At 36.1% G+C, this 14798-nt stretch overlaps 2 protein-coding genes across 3 annotated transcripts in view; both read left to right on the plus strand.

The window, feature by feature from the left end:
* MBTPS2 (membrane bound transcription factor peptidase, site 2) overlaps positions 1 to 14798 on the plus strand; it is a 53864-nt gene that overhangs the window by 8294 nt on the left and 30772 nt on the right. Inside the window, exons 4-5 of the mRNA XM_004382846.2 lie at positions 8466 to 8569; positions 10313 to 10440. Coding sequence (XP_004382903.1) covers positions 8466 to 8569; positions 10313 to 10440 — 232 coding nt within the window. The remainder of the gene's footprint in view (positions 1 to 8465; positions 8570 to 10312; positions 10441 to 14798) is intronic.
* The window catches only part of YY2 (YY2 transcription factor), an 8879-nt gene continuing 4435 nt past the window's right edge, over positions 10355 to 14798 (plus strand). Inside the window, exons 1-2 of one of the 2 annotated variants that reach the window (XM_023737289.1) lie at positions 10355 to 10440; positions 14492 to 14612. The gene's annotated coding sequence lies outside the window, so the exon portion shown is untranslated. The remainder of the gene's footprint in view (positions 10441 to 14491; positions 14613 to 14798) is intronic. The other variant, XM_023737290.1, reaches the window with a different exon arrangement.

Consider the following 14798-nt stretch of genomic DNA (forward strand, 5'->3'; position numbering starts at 1 on the left):
TGGCCTAGACACAGATTTCTGGGGGACACAATTCAATCCATAACACCATCTTAACAATATTAAGTCTTCCAGTCCATGAACACAGAGTGTCATTCCATTTATTTAAGTGGTTTTTATTTCTTTCAGTAATATTTTATAGTTTTCAGTGTACAAGCATTGGCTAACTTCTGTGTTAAATTTGTACATTTATAGTTCCCATTTTTATGAGTCATGGATGTAATGGTTTTAATAATGTTCTCATTAATGGAATAGACTGTTTAAGGGTCAGTAATAGACTTTTTTCCTTTCTTGTTTTTTTTTTTTTTTTTTTAAACTTATCTATTTGTGGCCTCTACTAGGCTAGGTTACTATAGGGAGATTTAGAAGTCATTTGTAGAGAACGATCATCTCTGCCATAGTAATAGCTCTTTCTAGGACGTTTAAAAGATTCACCAGCTGAAGCCCCAGATAAGATTATTTATTTCTGCAGCAAACATTTATTATGTGTATTCTGCCTTCTGGCCATGTGCTGGGTCCTGCTTATACCAGGAACAGAATCAAATCCCAGCACTCATAGACCTTTCAATCTAGAGGGAGAGCTGCTATGATTGTGCTACAGTTAGCCATCAAACTAACCAAAGGTGCTGTGGGAACCAGAGAGAAGGGATGCTGAGGTATGCCTCACACTGGAAAGAGAGTAAACGGTAGCTTCAAGAGAAGGAGGAGCAGAGTCCACATATCCTGGGAAAAGAAGATAGAAATTGAGCATCCCAGTAATACGGGGAGCCATATAACATGGAAAGGCAGAGGGAATAATAATAGTAATAATAAAACATAGTAAATATGCAGTGCTTCTTGTGTGAGGTTTTTTGTGCCCATTTTATTCTTGCAACAATAATTTACTGATGAGAAAATCAAGGCACAGAGATGTTAAATAACTTGCCTGTGGTCACAGTCACGTACCACTGACATTAGAGCCTACGCAACATTATGCTCTACTCCTCTTAAGAAAGACCAATAATTCTTCAGGGAACTATAATTTTTTTAATATATTACAGTCACTAACTGACTGAAAGAGATCCGTATGTGTGCCCATTCCAAAGAAAGGTGATCCAACAGAATGCAAAAATTATCAAACAATATCATTAATATCTTATGCAAGTAAAATTCTGCTGAAGATCATCCAAAAAATGGTTGCAGCAGTACATTGACAGGGAACTACCAGGAATTCAAGCTGGATTCAGAAGAGGACAGCGAATGAGAGATATCATTGCTCATGTCAGATGCATCTTGGCTGAAAGCAGAGAATACCAGAAAGGTGTTTACCTGTGTTTTATTGACTATGCAAAGGCTTTCGACTGTGTGGATCATAACAAATTATGGATAACATTGCGAAGAATGGGAATTCCAGAATATTTAATTGTGCTCATGAGGAATCTGTGCATAGACCAAGAGGCAGTCCTTCGAACAGAACAGGGGGATACTACGTGGTTTAAAGTCAGGAGAGGTGTGCGTCAGGCTTGTATCCTTTCACCATACTTATTCAGTCTGTATGCTGAGCAAACAATCTGAGAAACTGAACTATATAAGGAAGAAGAATGTGGGATCAGAATTGGAGGAAGACTCATTAACAACCTGTGATGTGCAGATGATACAATCTTATTTGCTGAAAGTGAAGAGGACTTGAAGCACTTACTGATGAAGATCAAAGACTACAGCCTTCATTATGGATTATACCTCAACATAAAGTAAAACAAAAATTTTCACAACTGGACCAATAAGTAACATCATGATAAACAGAGAAAAGATTGAAGTCGTCAAGGTTTTCATCTTACTTAGATCCACAATCAACACCCACGGAAGCACCAGTCAAGAAATCAAACGATGCATTGCATTGGGCAAATCTGCTGCAAAAGTCCCCTTTAAAGTGTTAAGAAGCAAAGATGTCACTTTAAGGACTAAGGTGCACCTGACCCAAGCCATGGTATTTTCAGTGGCCTCCTATGCATTCAAAAGCTGGACAGTGAGGAAGACTGAAGAAGAATTGATGCATTTGAATTATGGTGTTGGTGAAGAATATTGAACATACCATTGACTGCCAAAAGAACGAACAAATCTGTCTTGGAAGAAGTACAGCCAGAATGCTCCTTAGAAGCGAGGATGACGAGACTTTGTCTCACGTACTTTGGACGTGTTACCAGGAGGGATCAGTCCCTAGAGAAGAACATCATACTTGGTGAAGTAGAGGGTTAGTGAAAAAGAGGAAGACCCTCAATGAGATTAATTGACACAGTGGCTGCAACAATGGCCTAAACATATCAACGATTGTGAGGATGGCGAGGGACCTGGCTGTGTTTCATTCTATTGTAAGTTGGGTCACTATGAGTCACAACCAACTCAAAGGCATCTAACAACAACAACAACAGCACTTTCAATAATATGCCCCATCAGCAAAATCATTGAGATCCTAGACCCAAATCATTCTTTTATTATTACTTTCTTCCTAACTGCCCGTTTTCCCCTCCCGCCAGCCACTGGTACCGCTAATCTTTTGTCTCAATGTATTTGCCTATTCTAGATATTTCATATAAGTAGGATAATACAGTATTCTTTCTTTTATGTCTGACTTATTTCAGTCAGCAGTGCTTTCAGAGTTCGTCCATGTGATGACATGTATCCAAATTTCATTTCTGTTAATGGCTGAATGATAACTCTATTGTATATATATACCACATTTTGTTTATCCATTCATCTATTGATGGGCACTTAGGTTGTTTCCACCTTTTAGCTATTGTGAATAATGCTGCAGTGAACATTGGTGTACATGTGTCTGAATCGCTGCTGTCAGTTCTTTTGGGTATGTACTTAGGAGTGAAATTGCTGGGTTGTATGCTAATTCTATGTTTAACTTTTTGAGGAATCACCGAACTATTTCCACAGTGGCTGCACCATTTTACAGTCCCACTAGCAATGTACCAGTGTTCCAGTTTTTCTTTTTTTTAATAATAGCCATCCTAGTGGGTGTAAAGTATCTCATTGTGGTTGTGATTCGCATTTCCGTAGTGCTAATGATAAGATAAGCATCTTTTCATGTGCTTATTGGCCATTTGTATATCTTATTTGGAGAAATGTCTATTCAAGTCCCTTGCCCATTTTTTTTAGTTTTACTTATTTTGTTGTTGTTGTTGAGAATACACAGCAAAACACAAACTAATTCAACAGTTTCTACATGTACAGTTCAGTGACATTGATTATGTTCTTTGAGTTGAGTTCTCACCTTCATTTTCTGAATTAGTCCTCCCTCATTAATATAAACTCACTGCCCCCTAAGCTTCCTGTCTAATCTTCTGAGTTGCTGTTGTCAGTTTGATCCCATATAGCTAGATCTTAAAAGAGCACAGTGCTCAAGGCAGACATTCTTTACTAGTTAAGCTAACCTATAGTTTGGTTTTAAGAAGACTTCAGGGGATATATTTGGTTTACAGTTTAAAGATGATCTCAGGGTGATAGTTTCAGGGGTTCATCTAGCCTCCATGACTCCAGAAAGTTGGGATCCATGAGAATTTACAGTTCTGTTCTGTATTTTCCCCCTTTTAATCAGGATTCTGCTATAGATCTTTCAATATTCAGTAATGGTAGCCTCTTTGCCCCATTTTTAAATTGGGTTATTGGTCTTTTTGTTGTTAAATTCTAAGAGTTCTTTATATATTCTAGATATTAAACCCTTATCCAGTATATGGTTCCCACATTTTCTCCCAGTCTGTAGGTTGTCTCTTCACTTTGTTGATCAAGTCCTTTGACGCATAAAAGTTTTTAATTTTGATGAAATCCAATTTATCTGTTTTGCCTTTTGTTGTGCTTTCGATATCATAGCTAAAAATCCATTACCTAAAAGAAGGTCCTGAAGATTTACCCCTATATTTTCTTCTAAGAGTTTTATGGTTTTAGCTCTTATATTTGGGTCACTGATCCATTTTGAATTAATTTTTTTTATATGGTGTGAAGTATGGTCCAAATTCATTCTTTTCCATGTAGAAATCCAGTTGTCCCAGCATCATTTGTTAAACAGACTATTCTTTTCCCCATTGAATGGATTTAGCACCCTTATAAAAAAAATTAATTGGCCATAGATATATGAGTTTATTTCTGGAGTCTCAATTCTGTTTCATTGGTTTATATGACCATCCTTACGCCAGTACTACACTGCTTTGATTACTGTAGCTTTGTAATATGTTTTGAAATCAGGCAATGTGAGTCCTCCTACTTTGTTCTTTTTTCAAAATTGTTATGGCTATTCGGGCCCCTTGCAATTAATTCCATATGAATTTGAGGATCCTCTTTTCCATTTCTGCAATACAGACGGTTGGAATTGTAATAAGAATTGTGTTACATCTGTAAATCACTTTGTGTAGAATTAATATCTTAACAACATTAAGTCCTCCAATCCATGAACATAAGATGTCTTTCCATTTATTTGTTTAGTTCTCCTTTAACTTCTTTCAGCAGCGTTTTATATTTTTCAGTGTAAAGGTCTTTCACCTCCTTGGTTAAATTTATTCTTAGATATATTATCTTTTAGATGCTATAATATAAAAGGAATGTTTTCTTAATTTCCTTTTCAGATTGTTTGTTGCTGGGTGTCTAGAAACACATCTGATTTCCGTGTATTGATCTTGTACTCTGCCACTTTGCTGAGTTATTTATTAGCTCTGGTAGCTTTCTTTTCAATTCTTTGGTATTTTCTATACATAGTATCATGTCATCTGTGATATAAGTAATTTTGACCTGTGTCTAGGGGGAATGTGTTAGAAGAACGAGTTAGGAGTGGCAGTAAGAGAACAAGACGGTGCAGGAGATGAGATGGTGTTATAGGTCTTATAGGGACCAGATTACAAAGGACCATTCTAAGAAGTTTTGATTTTACCAGTTAATGCAAAATGGACCAAAGTAGTGTTAGACCAAACATGGGGAGACCATATAAGAGGGTAACTGGAGTAATTTATCATGTTACAATTGTTAAAGACCTAAGCTAAATTAGTGGCAAGGAGAATGAAGGGGATGGATTCAAGTGATCTTTTGGAATAGCGTTCTCAGACGTTGGTGATTAATTGAGTGTGAGGCTGGACGGAGAAGGAAGAGTTTAGGATGATTCTCAGGTTATGCAATTGGTTATTGTTCATCAACAAACTGAATACAAGAGAAGGAAGCAGATTTGGAGGAAATATGATCATTGGCCTGTTTGATAGGATTAGAATGGCAAAATCTTCCATGTTTTGAGAAGAAATTGTTTCTGCAGTTTGCTTCTCAGTTTATTCATAGAGCTCACCAAAATATCAGCTTTTTAGGAGAGTTGTACTTTGGTAATCATTAAGTCAGCACGGGGAGGGGAGAATGGAGAGTTATTGCTGAAGAGGCACTGAGTTTCTGTGTGTGGTGATGAAAAACTTCTGGAAATGGATAGTGGTGATAGTCGTACAACATGGTGAATGTAATTATGTCACTGAATTGTACACTTAAAAACGGTTAAAATGGCACATTTTTTGCTTTGTATGTTTTACCACAATAAAATTTTAATGAAAAGAAGTCAGCTGCCCTCTGCTGCCCACTGTCTATTTTATGTATCATTTTAAGGGTGTGATGTCTCCTGACTTTGATAATGAGCTCTTGAAGCTTAGAGAGTGTACCTTCTCTTTATTGTATAATTTCCTACTGTCTTGTTCTGTATTAATTCCCCAAAACCTGGCACTCTGCGTTATTGAGAGATCAGTATTCTGGTACATCTAATACCCTGTGTGATCATGGCAGGGACAGATGGGCAATCCAGTACTGTAGCCAGCAAATAAGTAAGACCTACCATCTGTTGGTATAGTCATTCGCTCAAGTCCTTACTTTCTCTCTTTATTTCATCCATAAAATAATAAAAGAGAGGGAACCAGTGTCCTACTGAATCAAGCTTACTGATTTATTTGAATTGTAGGTAAGGTAACCAGGATACCTTGTGATAGAGAGAGAATGTACGAAAATTTATCGTAAGTATGTAAATTTAGAGAGCGATCAGAGAAAAGAAAACTTAGTAAGCTGAACAGGCAGGCCCCCGACAACATGGGAGTGCAGTGGGTATGTAGAAAAAGAGACATTGGTGTTCCTGAGAAAAGGAGCTTAGTAGGCTCTAGGTTCAAAGAGGATTTACGATAATGAGCATCATAAAAGTTTCCATATCCTTTGACCCTGACTTCCACATCTGGGACTCTAGCTTAAGGAACCACTTGCAGATATAGGGGAAAAAAACAGTATTCATCAAACTCTTTGTTCTAACATTATTATTATGAAGAATTGGAAACAACCAAAATATCTAATAAGTGAAGAATGGTTAAATAAATGATGGGATTGTCACTTAATGGAATATTATGCATACATTAAAAGTGATGATTATGAAAACTAGTTTTATAATCAGGGAAAGGGCACTTGGAATTAATGGAATTTAGAAAGTGATCTAAGTGGCATTATTTGAACCTTCTCTTCAGTTACTAAAGGAGGCTTACCAAGTGACATTCGTCTGTTCTGCACAAAAATAAACTCCAACTGAATTAAAATTTAAAAAAGAAATAAAAGAGCGGGAGAAAAAATACAGAACAAAATTCAAATTCACAAAAAAAAGACCAGAGTTACTGGTCTGACAGAGACTGGAGGAACCCCGGGGACTATGGCCCCTGGACACCCTTCTAACTCAGAATCGAAGCCACTCCCAAAGTCTACTCTTCAGCCAAAGATTAGACAGACCTATACAACAAACAATAACACACGTGAAGGACATGCTTCTTAGTTCAATCAAGTATACGAGACCAAATGGGCTACACCTGCCCAAAAGCAATGATAAGAAGGCTGGAAGGGACAGGAACCGGATGAATGGACACGGGGAACCGAGGGTGGAAAGGGAGAGAGTGCTGACACATTGTGGGGATTGCAATCAATGTCACAAAACAATTGGTGTATAAAGTTTTGAATGAGAAACTAATTTACCCTGTAAACTTCACCTAAAACATGGTAAAATTAAAAAAAAAAAATGTTGAGCCAGAAAATATTCATGGGAAAATGTCCATGATATTGTTAAGTAAAAGGGACAGGTTTCAAAACCATATTTATAATAGCAGTATAATTTTTAAAGATATGTGTACATGAAAAGACTAGAAGGACATGCATTAAAATGTTGACAATGTGTTTTTGTTTTGTGCTTTGAGAGCAAGATTTTAGTTTTGAGTTTTCCAATTTTCCTGCATTAAATTTTGTAAGTAATTTAAAATAATAATTAATAAAAGAAGGAAGAAATTTCCTCCAGAAGGATAACTTTTGGATCCCAGTTCCTGGACTGTGAGAAATAAATGCTCAATATGTAAACTGTATTAATGATGCCTAGTGCTTAGCCTAACTTACAGAATCTCTCCTTAAGAGATAATATAACTCATGAGTAGTTATTTATCTTACAGAAAGATTCTTGGCTACAAAAAAACAAAAATTACAGTGCAGCCCTTACAATAGCAAATTTCCCTTGAGTGTGCAGTGTTATACACATGCACGCACATTTTAGGAGTACATGATTGCAAGGCAACTCTCGCTTCTTCAGATGTCCTTCACATTTCTGTGTTCCAGATGTACTTTCAGCCTGAAATTTCTATTTCAATATAATGTTTATGTATCTTTTTGTCACTCTTTTTCTGACTAATGTAATGGACAGACTGATGAAATAGAAGAAATGGAGGGCACGATGCTCCCACATCAATAAGGCACTTGATTGCCCTAGCTTTGATTACCAACACTCATATAACTTGAGAATATTGCAATGAAACTCATTGGTTGGGGGGCGGGGGGAGCATCCTGTATTACTTAGCATAGGCATTTGGAACCTTGCAATAACAATTCAGAGGAAGGTCTAGGAGTTTGAACAAGAACTCCCAAATCTGGCATCCAGCCCTTGAGGGTGGATCAGCTGCTGACTCCTTCACTGTCGCTCTGCATTCCTGTGCACTTTGCTGGGCTCTCTAATCCTTTCCCATGGTGAAGACTTCAGGAAGCTAATTTCAACTTTTTAACCTCGTGTTTCCCATTCTCTTTAGATTGGTTTTGTAGGTTTTGTGCTCCTTATGAGAAACTGCCTCATTAAAAAAACCAGGGCTTTGGACCAGTTATTTCCGGTTCAACCGCCTGCTGAGAATTTGCATTTCTACCCCAGATATACTGAATCAGAATTGGGGTGGAAATGCAGATTATCGGCAGGGAGGTCAAACCAGAAATAACAGGTTCGAAGCCCTGCAAAAAACTGACTCGCGTTTTTGCTTTTTATTATGTTAGAAATTGAGAATTGAACTGTTGATATTTATATTGCTTTTACCTTATAGAACATTCAGCTTGGAGGTTTACGCTTTAATACAGAGTGAACATCATGATCTCTTGGTGCTCAAGTGTGTATTTATTATTGTGTCTATGAACAGGTTCCTGGTATAAATTTACCTGTCAACCAACTGACCTATTTCTTCGCTGCAGTCCTCATTAGTGGTGTTGTACATGAAATTGGACATGGGATAGCAGCTATTAGGTAATAGTTACCTTTTTCTTCCTACTACATGCAAAGAAACTTTTAGTTTAGGAGAGTTTATTGCTGAAATCTGGTACATTTGGTGTCTCAGTATTTTTTCTTTCTGGGATATTGCTCAGTGCATATCCACCATTATTACTTTGAGATAGTTTATCTTTTATAAAAAAGATTAATCTATTGATGAATATGCCCAGTAACGGTGTGCATATCTGTAATCTGGGACTTTCTATCATTTGCCTTTTGCCAGCATGGTTATAACCTCATGGTGCTTCCTGATTTTTTATCCAATCCTGAAATCTAATCTTGTGATTCATCATTGGATCAGAATGATAGCCATTGCACTCAAAGCCCACCCACCTGCCTTAATACTTTCTTGAAATGCTTTTCTGCTTCTGTTCATTTCCTCTCCTGGCTACAGCAAGACCGCTGAAAGCACTGATTTGTTAACAAATATCATGGCTGATCTAGAAACTCAAGTGGAAGAGGAGGAGGAAACCTGGGACTTGCTTCAAGTATCATGCCTTGTTCTTGGCATTGAGTACCTCAGATTTATCAATGTAATTATATCTGAGCATTTAAAACCCTGATAAACTTCTAAACTAGTCATGAAAGAGGATGAATCCCAACTCCCCTGGCCTCCAGTGATAATTACTGCCATGATGAACAAGCGTAATGATAGGAGTATGTTCTATGCTATCCTTTGGGTGTGTGGACCAGTTAAAAGGTTAAGAACAGCTGTTTTAGAGGAGAAGATTTAATCACTTCTTATTACTTTCCAGTTGCTTATGAACAGGAGTCTATTGACTGGCAATAATTCCTCATCTTCTTGACAGCATATACTGCTACACAGGTGTGCGCAGTAGTGGTTTAAGTGGGCGTCTTTCTCTCTTTTTTTATCCCTTTCACCTTTGCTTCAAATTTTTAGCTTTGCAGGCTTTAGGGTTTTACATATAGAAGCGTCATTATCAACAGTTTCGTCATTCACAATATGTTTGTCAAATAATTTAGGTAATTTTTGATGAAATCTCAACTGCCGAGAATAAGTTATTTATAATTATGTATTCAATATGAAGTGACAGCACAGTATATTTGGGTGATGCTTTTTTTGAGTAGTTATTTGGTCTTATGAAACTATTAACTGTAACATGCATTTTTAGAGGATGAATCGATACAAAACTATTAATGAAGGAAAATACCTTTAATGATTCTCTTAAGGATAGTCTAAGCATTACGCATTTTTAAATGCACTTATTTTAATGTTAGCTCAACAGGAATATACTTAGATAAATCTCTGCCTTTATTTATAATAGCTAAGGCAAATGTAAGTTTTTAGATAATTTTCTTGGATTATATATTCTACTGTGTCCCTCTCTGGAAATAATTCAGAGTAAGCCATCAAAATATTTTTCATTTAGTTTTTCACAGAAATAATTACCACCTCTTTATATATGTGATTGATTTCAAGTTTATTTGCTCAGCATATTGGCTTCTAAAACTTTTGAAGTTGTGGGTCTATTTAGAATGCCCTGTTTTACAGAATTCAGTTTCACAGATAAGCAAATCTGTACACTATTATAAAATTATGATTATGTATAGGTATAATTTTGGGGGGCTATCCAGAAAGACTTTTTGTTTTTTAAGCAAGAAATTGAATTATAGTAAACAGTGTTACGATTATATACATTATTAATTTGATAAATGTGATAGCATTAGTAAGTTCATTTTTCTTATGTGATTTCTTAGGGAACAAGTTCGATTTAATGGCTTTGGGATTTTTCTCTTCATTATTTATCCTGGAGCATTTGTTGATCTGTTCACCACTCATTTGCAACTTATATCACCAGTCCAGCAGCTGAGGATATTTTGTGCAGGTAACAGACTTAACTTTTTTTTTTTAATTTTTATCTGTATATTATTAATGGTTTTGTGGAAAGAAAACAGCTTATCTGTTCGGTGATAAATTCATTCTGTAAGAGAAGTAGAGTAAGATAATTTACATTCCATTTTCTTCTCTAAGACCTACTGAAAACAACATCAATTATAAAAAAAGAGAGAAAGAGAAAGAACTTCATTTTTATTGAAGCTAGGAAATGGCCACAACCTGAAACCACAAACTATAAAGAATATCAGCTTAGCTGAAATATAGTGAAATCTGTATTAGATCAAGGAGAATACAAGGAGGCAACCAAGAGATGGATTGAAAGAATTCAGGAATGGAGAAGAGATGGTATGCAAGAATGGGTGGTGAGCTCTAGCATAGTCAGAGTTTGATCGGAGAAACAGAACCACAAGGAGATATATAACTATGTAGGGAAGAAATGCCAGGAAACACAGTTTCATCTGAGTTAAATTGACATAAGACAACACCACAGCTCTGCATCTATTTAGATGGAACCTCTGAGGCTAAGCAAATTTAGAATTAGAATTCTTGAACAGACTGTGAGTATAATAGAACTAACAAAAAAATTGAGGGAGAAAAAGTAAAAAGTTATCAGGAAGTCTAAATATTAATTTCCTCAGCTTTATAGTGGAGAGATAGATTTCTGATTGGAGTTGGCAAATCAAAAAATACAGATTTGAGTACATCATTTAAAATTATAAATGTAAATACTACAAGATCTAAAAACACATGATAAACCTTTCAAGCTATCAGAGTGAAAGCATGATACACACAGACCAAAGAAAACAGACTGTATATCAAAAAATAAACTAACTAACTTAAGACCAAAACACGTTTATTTTGTCAGTGTAAATGGGTTAAGCTCACCTATTAAAAGAAAAATACTGACTCTTAGCTTGGATTAAAAGCATATCCCAAATTTGTGATGTATAAAAGAAATCTATCAATTAAAAAATGGGCAAAGGATATGAACAGGCACTTCACCAAAGAAGACGTTCAGGTGGCTAACAGACACATGAGGAAATGATCACGATCATTAGCCATTAGAGAAATGCAAATCAAAACTACAATAAGATACCATCTCACCCCAACAAGGCTAGCACTAATCAAAAAAACACGAAATAATAAATGTCGGAGAGGTTGTGGAGAGACTGGAACACTTATACACTGCTGGTGGGAATGTAAAATGGTACAGCCACTTTGGAAATCAATTTGGTGCTTCCTTAAAAAGCTAGAAATAGAAGTACCATATGACCCAGCAATCCCACTCCTTAGAATATATCCTAGAGAAATAAGAGCCGTCACACAAATAGATATACGCACACCCGTGTTCATTGCAGCACTGTTCACAGTAGTAAAAAGATGGAAACAACCTAGGTGCCCATCAATGGACAAATGGATAAATAAATTATGCTATATTCACACAGTGGAATACTATGCAACAATAAAGAACAACGATGAATCCCCGAAACATCTCATAACATGGATGAATCTGGAAGGCATTATGCTGAGTGAAATTAGTCAGTCGCAAAAGGACAAATATTGTATGAGACCACTATTATAAGAACTCAAGAAAAGGTTTAAACATAGAAGAAAACATTCTTTGATGGTTACGAGGGTGGGGAGGGAGGGAGAGGGGTATTCACTAACTAGATAGTAGACAACAATTATCTTAGGTGAAGGGAAGGACAACACACAATACAGGGGAAGTCAGCACAACCAGATAGTAGATAAGAATTATCTTAGGTGAAGGGAAGGACAACACACAATACAGGGGAAGTCAGCACAACTGGACTGAACCAAAAGCTAAGAAGTTTCCTGAATACAACCAAACACTTTGACGGACAGAGGGGCAGGGGTCTGGGGACCATGGTTTCAGGGGACATTTAGGTCAATTGGCATAACAAAGTTTCTTAAGAAAGTGTTCTGCATCCCATTTTGGTGAGTGGCGTCTGGGGTCTTAAAAGCTAGTGAGCAGCTATCTAAGATGCATCGATTGGTCCCAACCCACCTGAAGCAAAGGAGAATGAAGAACACCTAAGACACAAGGAAAATATTAGCCCAAGAGACAGAAAGGGCCACATAAACCAGAAACTTCATCAGCCTGAGACCAGAAGAACTAGATGGTACACAGCTACCACCAATGACTGCCCTGACAGGAAACACAACAGAGTCCCTGATGGAGCAGGAGGAAAGCGGGGTGCAGAACTCAAATTCTGGTAAAAAGACCAGACTTAATGGTCTGACTGAGAGTGGAGGGACCCCGGAAGACATGGACCCCGGACTGTTAGCCCAGAACTGAAAGCATTCCTGAAGCCAACACTTCAGACAAAGATTAGACTGGACTGTGGGACATAAAATGATACTCATGAAGGGTGTGCTTCTTAGCTGAAGTAGATAAGATACATGAGACTAAATGGGCAGCTTCTGTCTGGAGGTGAGAGGAGAAGGCAGAGAGGGTCAGGAGCTGGTTGAATGGACACAGGAAATCGGGTGGAAAGGAGGAGTGTACTGTCACAGTATAGGGAGAGCAACTGGGGTCACATAACAATGTGTGTATAAATTTTGTATGAGAAACTAACTTGAACTGTAAACTTTCACTGAAAAGCATGATAAAAAAAAACTATCTAAAAAATTACTTAAAATATTGAAAATAAAATGATGAGCAGAACATACCAAGCTAATGTGAACAGAAAATAAGACTAAAAGCATTAAATTAGACATGGGGGGGGCGCACTTAATAATAATGAGTATAATCCACAATGGAAATAAAATATTATAAATCTTACTTTATCAAGTAACAGATCATCAAAACTTACAAAGCAAAAATGGAAAAAGTAAAAGGAGAAACAAATACAATAAAGGACAGTCATCTCTCTCAACACATAGCAAGTAAGTGTTAAAAAGTCAGGCTATAGAAGGTCTAATTAGTAAGGTAAAAATCAATTAAAATAAATAAAACAAACACACTGCCATTGAGTCAGTTCTGACTCAGTACAGATATGTCAAATTCTATACCCTGAACACAGAAGACAGCTTCTTTTCAAATGCTCATGGAATTTACAAAAATTGACCATGTATTAGTCCACAAAGAAAGCCCCAATAAATTCCCAAGAGTAAGAGTTGGAACCCATGTACAAACTACCAGAAAATTTAGAAATTTATCTTAATCAGACTTTGGATCAATTTAATTCAAAACCATGATTGTAGGATATCTAAAAATAATGCTAATGAAAGCACTTTATTGGGGAAATATCTGAAGTTATGCTGAAAGAAAAATTCACTGCTTTAGGCAGTTGTTATCAACTAAGAAATGAAAATAAATGAATTAAGTATTCAATTTAAGTGAGAAAAGGACTATAAAATGCTTAAGGAATAATGAAGTAAAGATGTAGGCATAAGTAATAAATTAGAAAGATGGAAAATAGAGCTGTTAAATCTAAGAGTTAGTTCTTTGAAAAAAATTAGTTGGAAATGGGAAAAAAGCATCTGTAGACAGAAATAGCAGTCAGATTGGAGAATGACAGCTGTCACAGAGAAAATTAAAACAATTGTAAAAGAATACTTCGTTCATCTCTGAAAGAAAAATTCAAAAACCTGGATAAGTATAAGAAACATAAATAGCCCAAATTAACCAGGAGATAGAAAAAATCTAGGCTAATTATAATGGGAGAAATTAAGAAAGTTGGTAAAGAATACCCCTGAGAATTTCATAGGTGGACTTTCAGATGTTGAAGGAAAAGATGTAATTACAATTTTGTGTAAACTTTCCAGATCACATAGAAAAGGAAACTAAGATTTTTTTAAAGCCAATATAGCATTGATATAACATCTGACAAAGCAGAAGAAAGAAACCTACAAAACACATGGTATAGTTCAAAAATACAAGGATGGTTCAACATTAGGAAATCTATTTGAATGTGATAAATATTGTTTACCATTAGGGGAAAAATTCATGTCAGCATACATTAAGGCGTTATTTAATAAAATTCAATATTTATTATTATTTTTTAAATCCTTAGTAAAAGGAGGAATAACTGGATACTTCCTGATGGTAGAACACTTAGAAGCATGCTATTAAAGGAAAGGTCAAGATAAGCAAGCCCACTATAAACTATCACTGATACTATTAAATGTTGGTCTGTAAGTATGGGTCAATTCAATTAAATAAGAGGGAAAAAAAGTATAAATATTAGAAAAGAGTGAGCATTTTTGTTTGCAGATATGTCTGGAGAGGCGGAGAAATCAAAAAATCTGAAATGAAATAAATATTTAGTAAAGAGCCTGGTTACTGAGTTAATACTCAAAAAAAACAATAGCTGGCGGGGG

The sequence above is a fragment of the Trichechus manatus genome, unplaced genomic scaffold (genome assembly GCF_000243295.1).
Source record: "Trichechus manatus latirostris isolate Lorelei unplaced genomic scaffold, TriManLat1.0 scaffold00100, whole genome shotgun sequence".
Taxonomy (NCBI): Eukaryota; Metazoa; Chordata; class Mammalia; order Sirenia; family Trichechidae; genus Trichechus; species Trichechus manatus.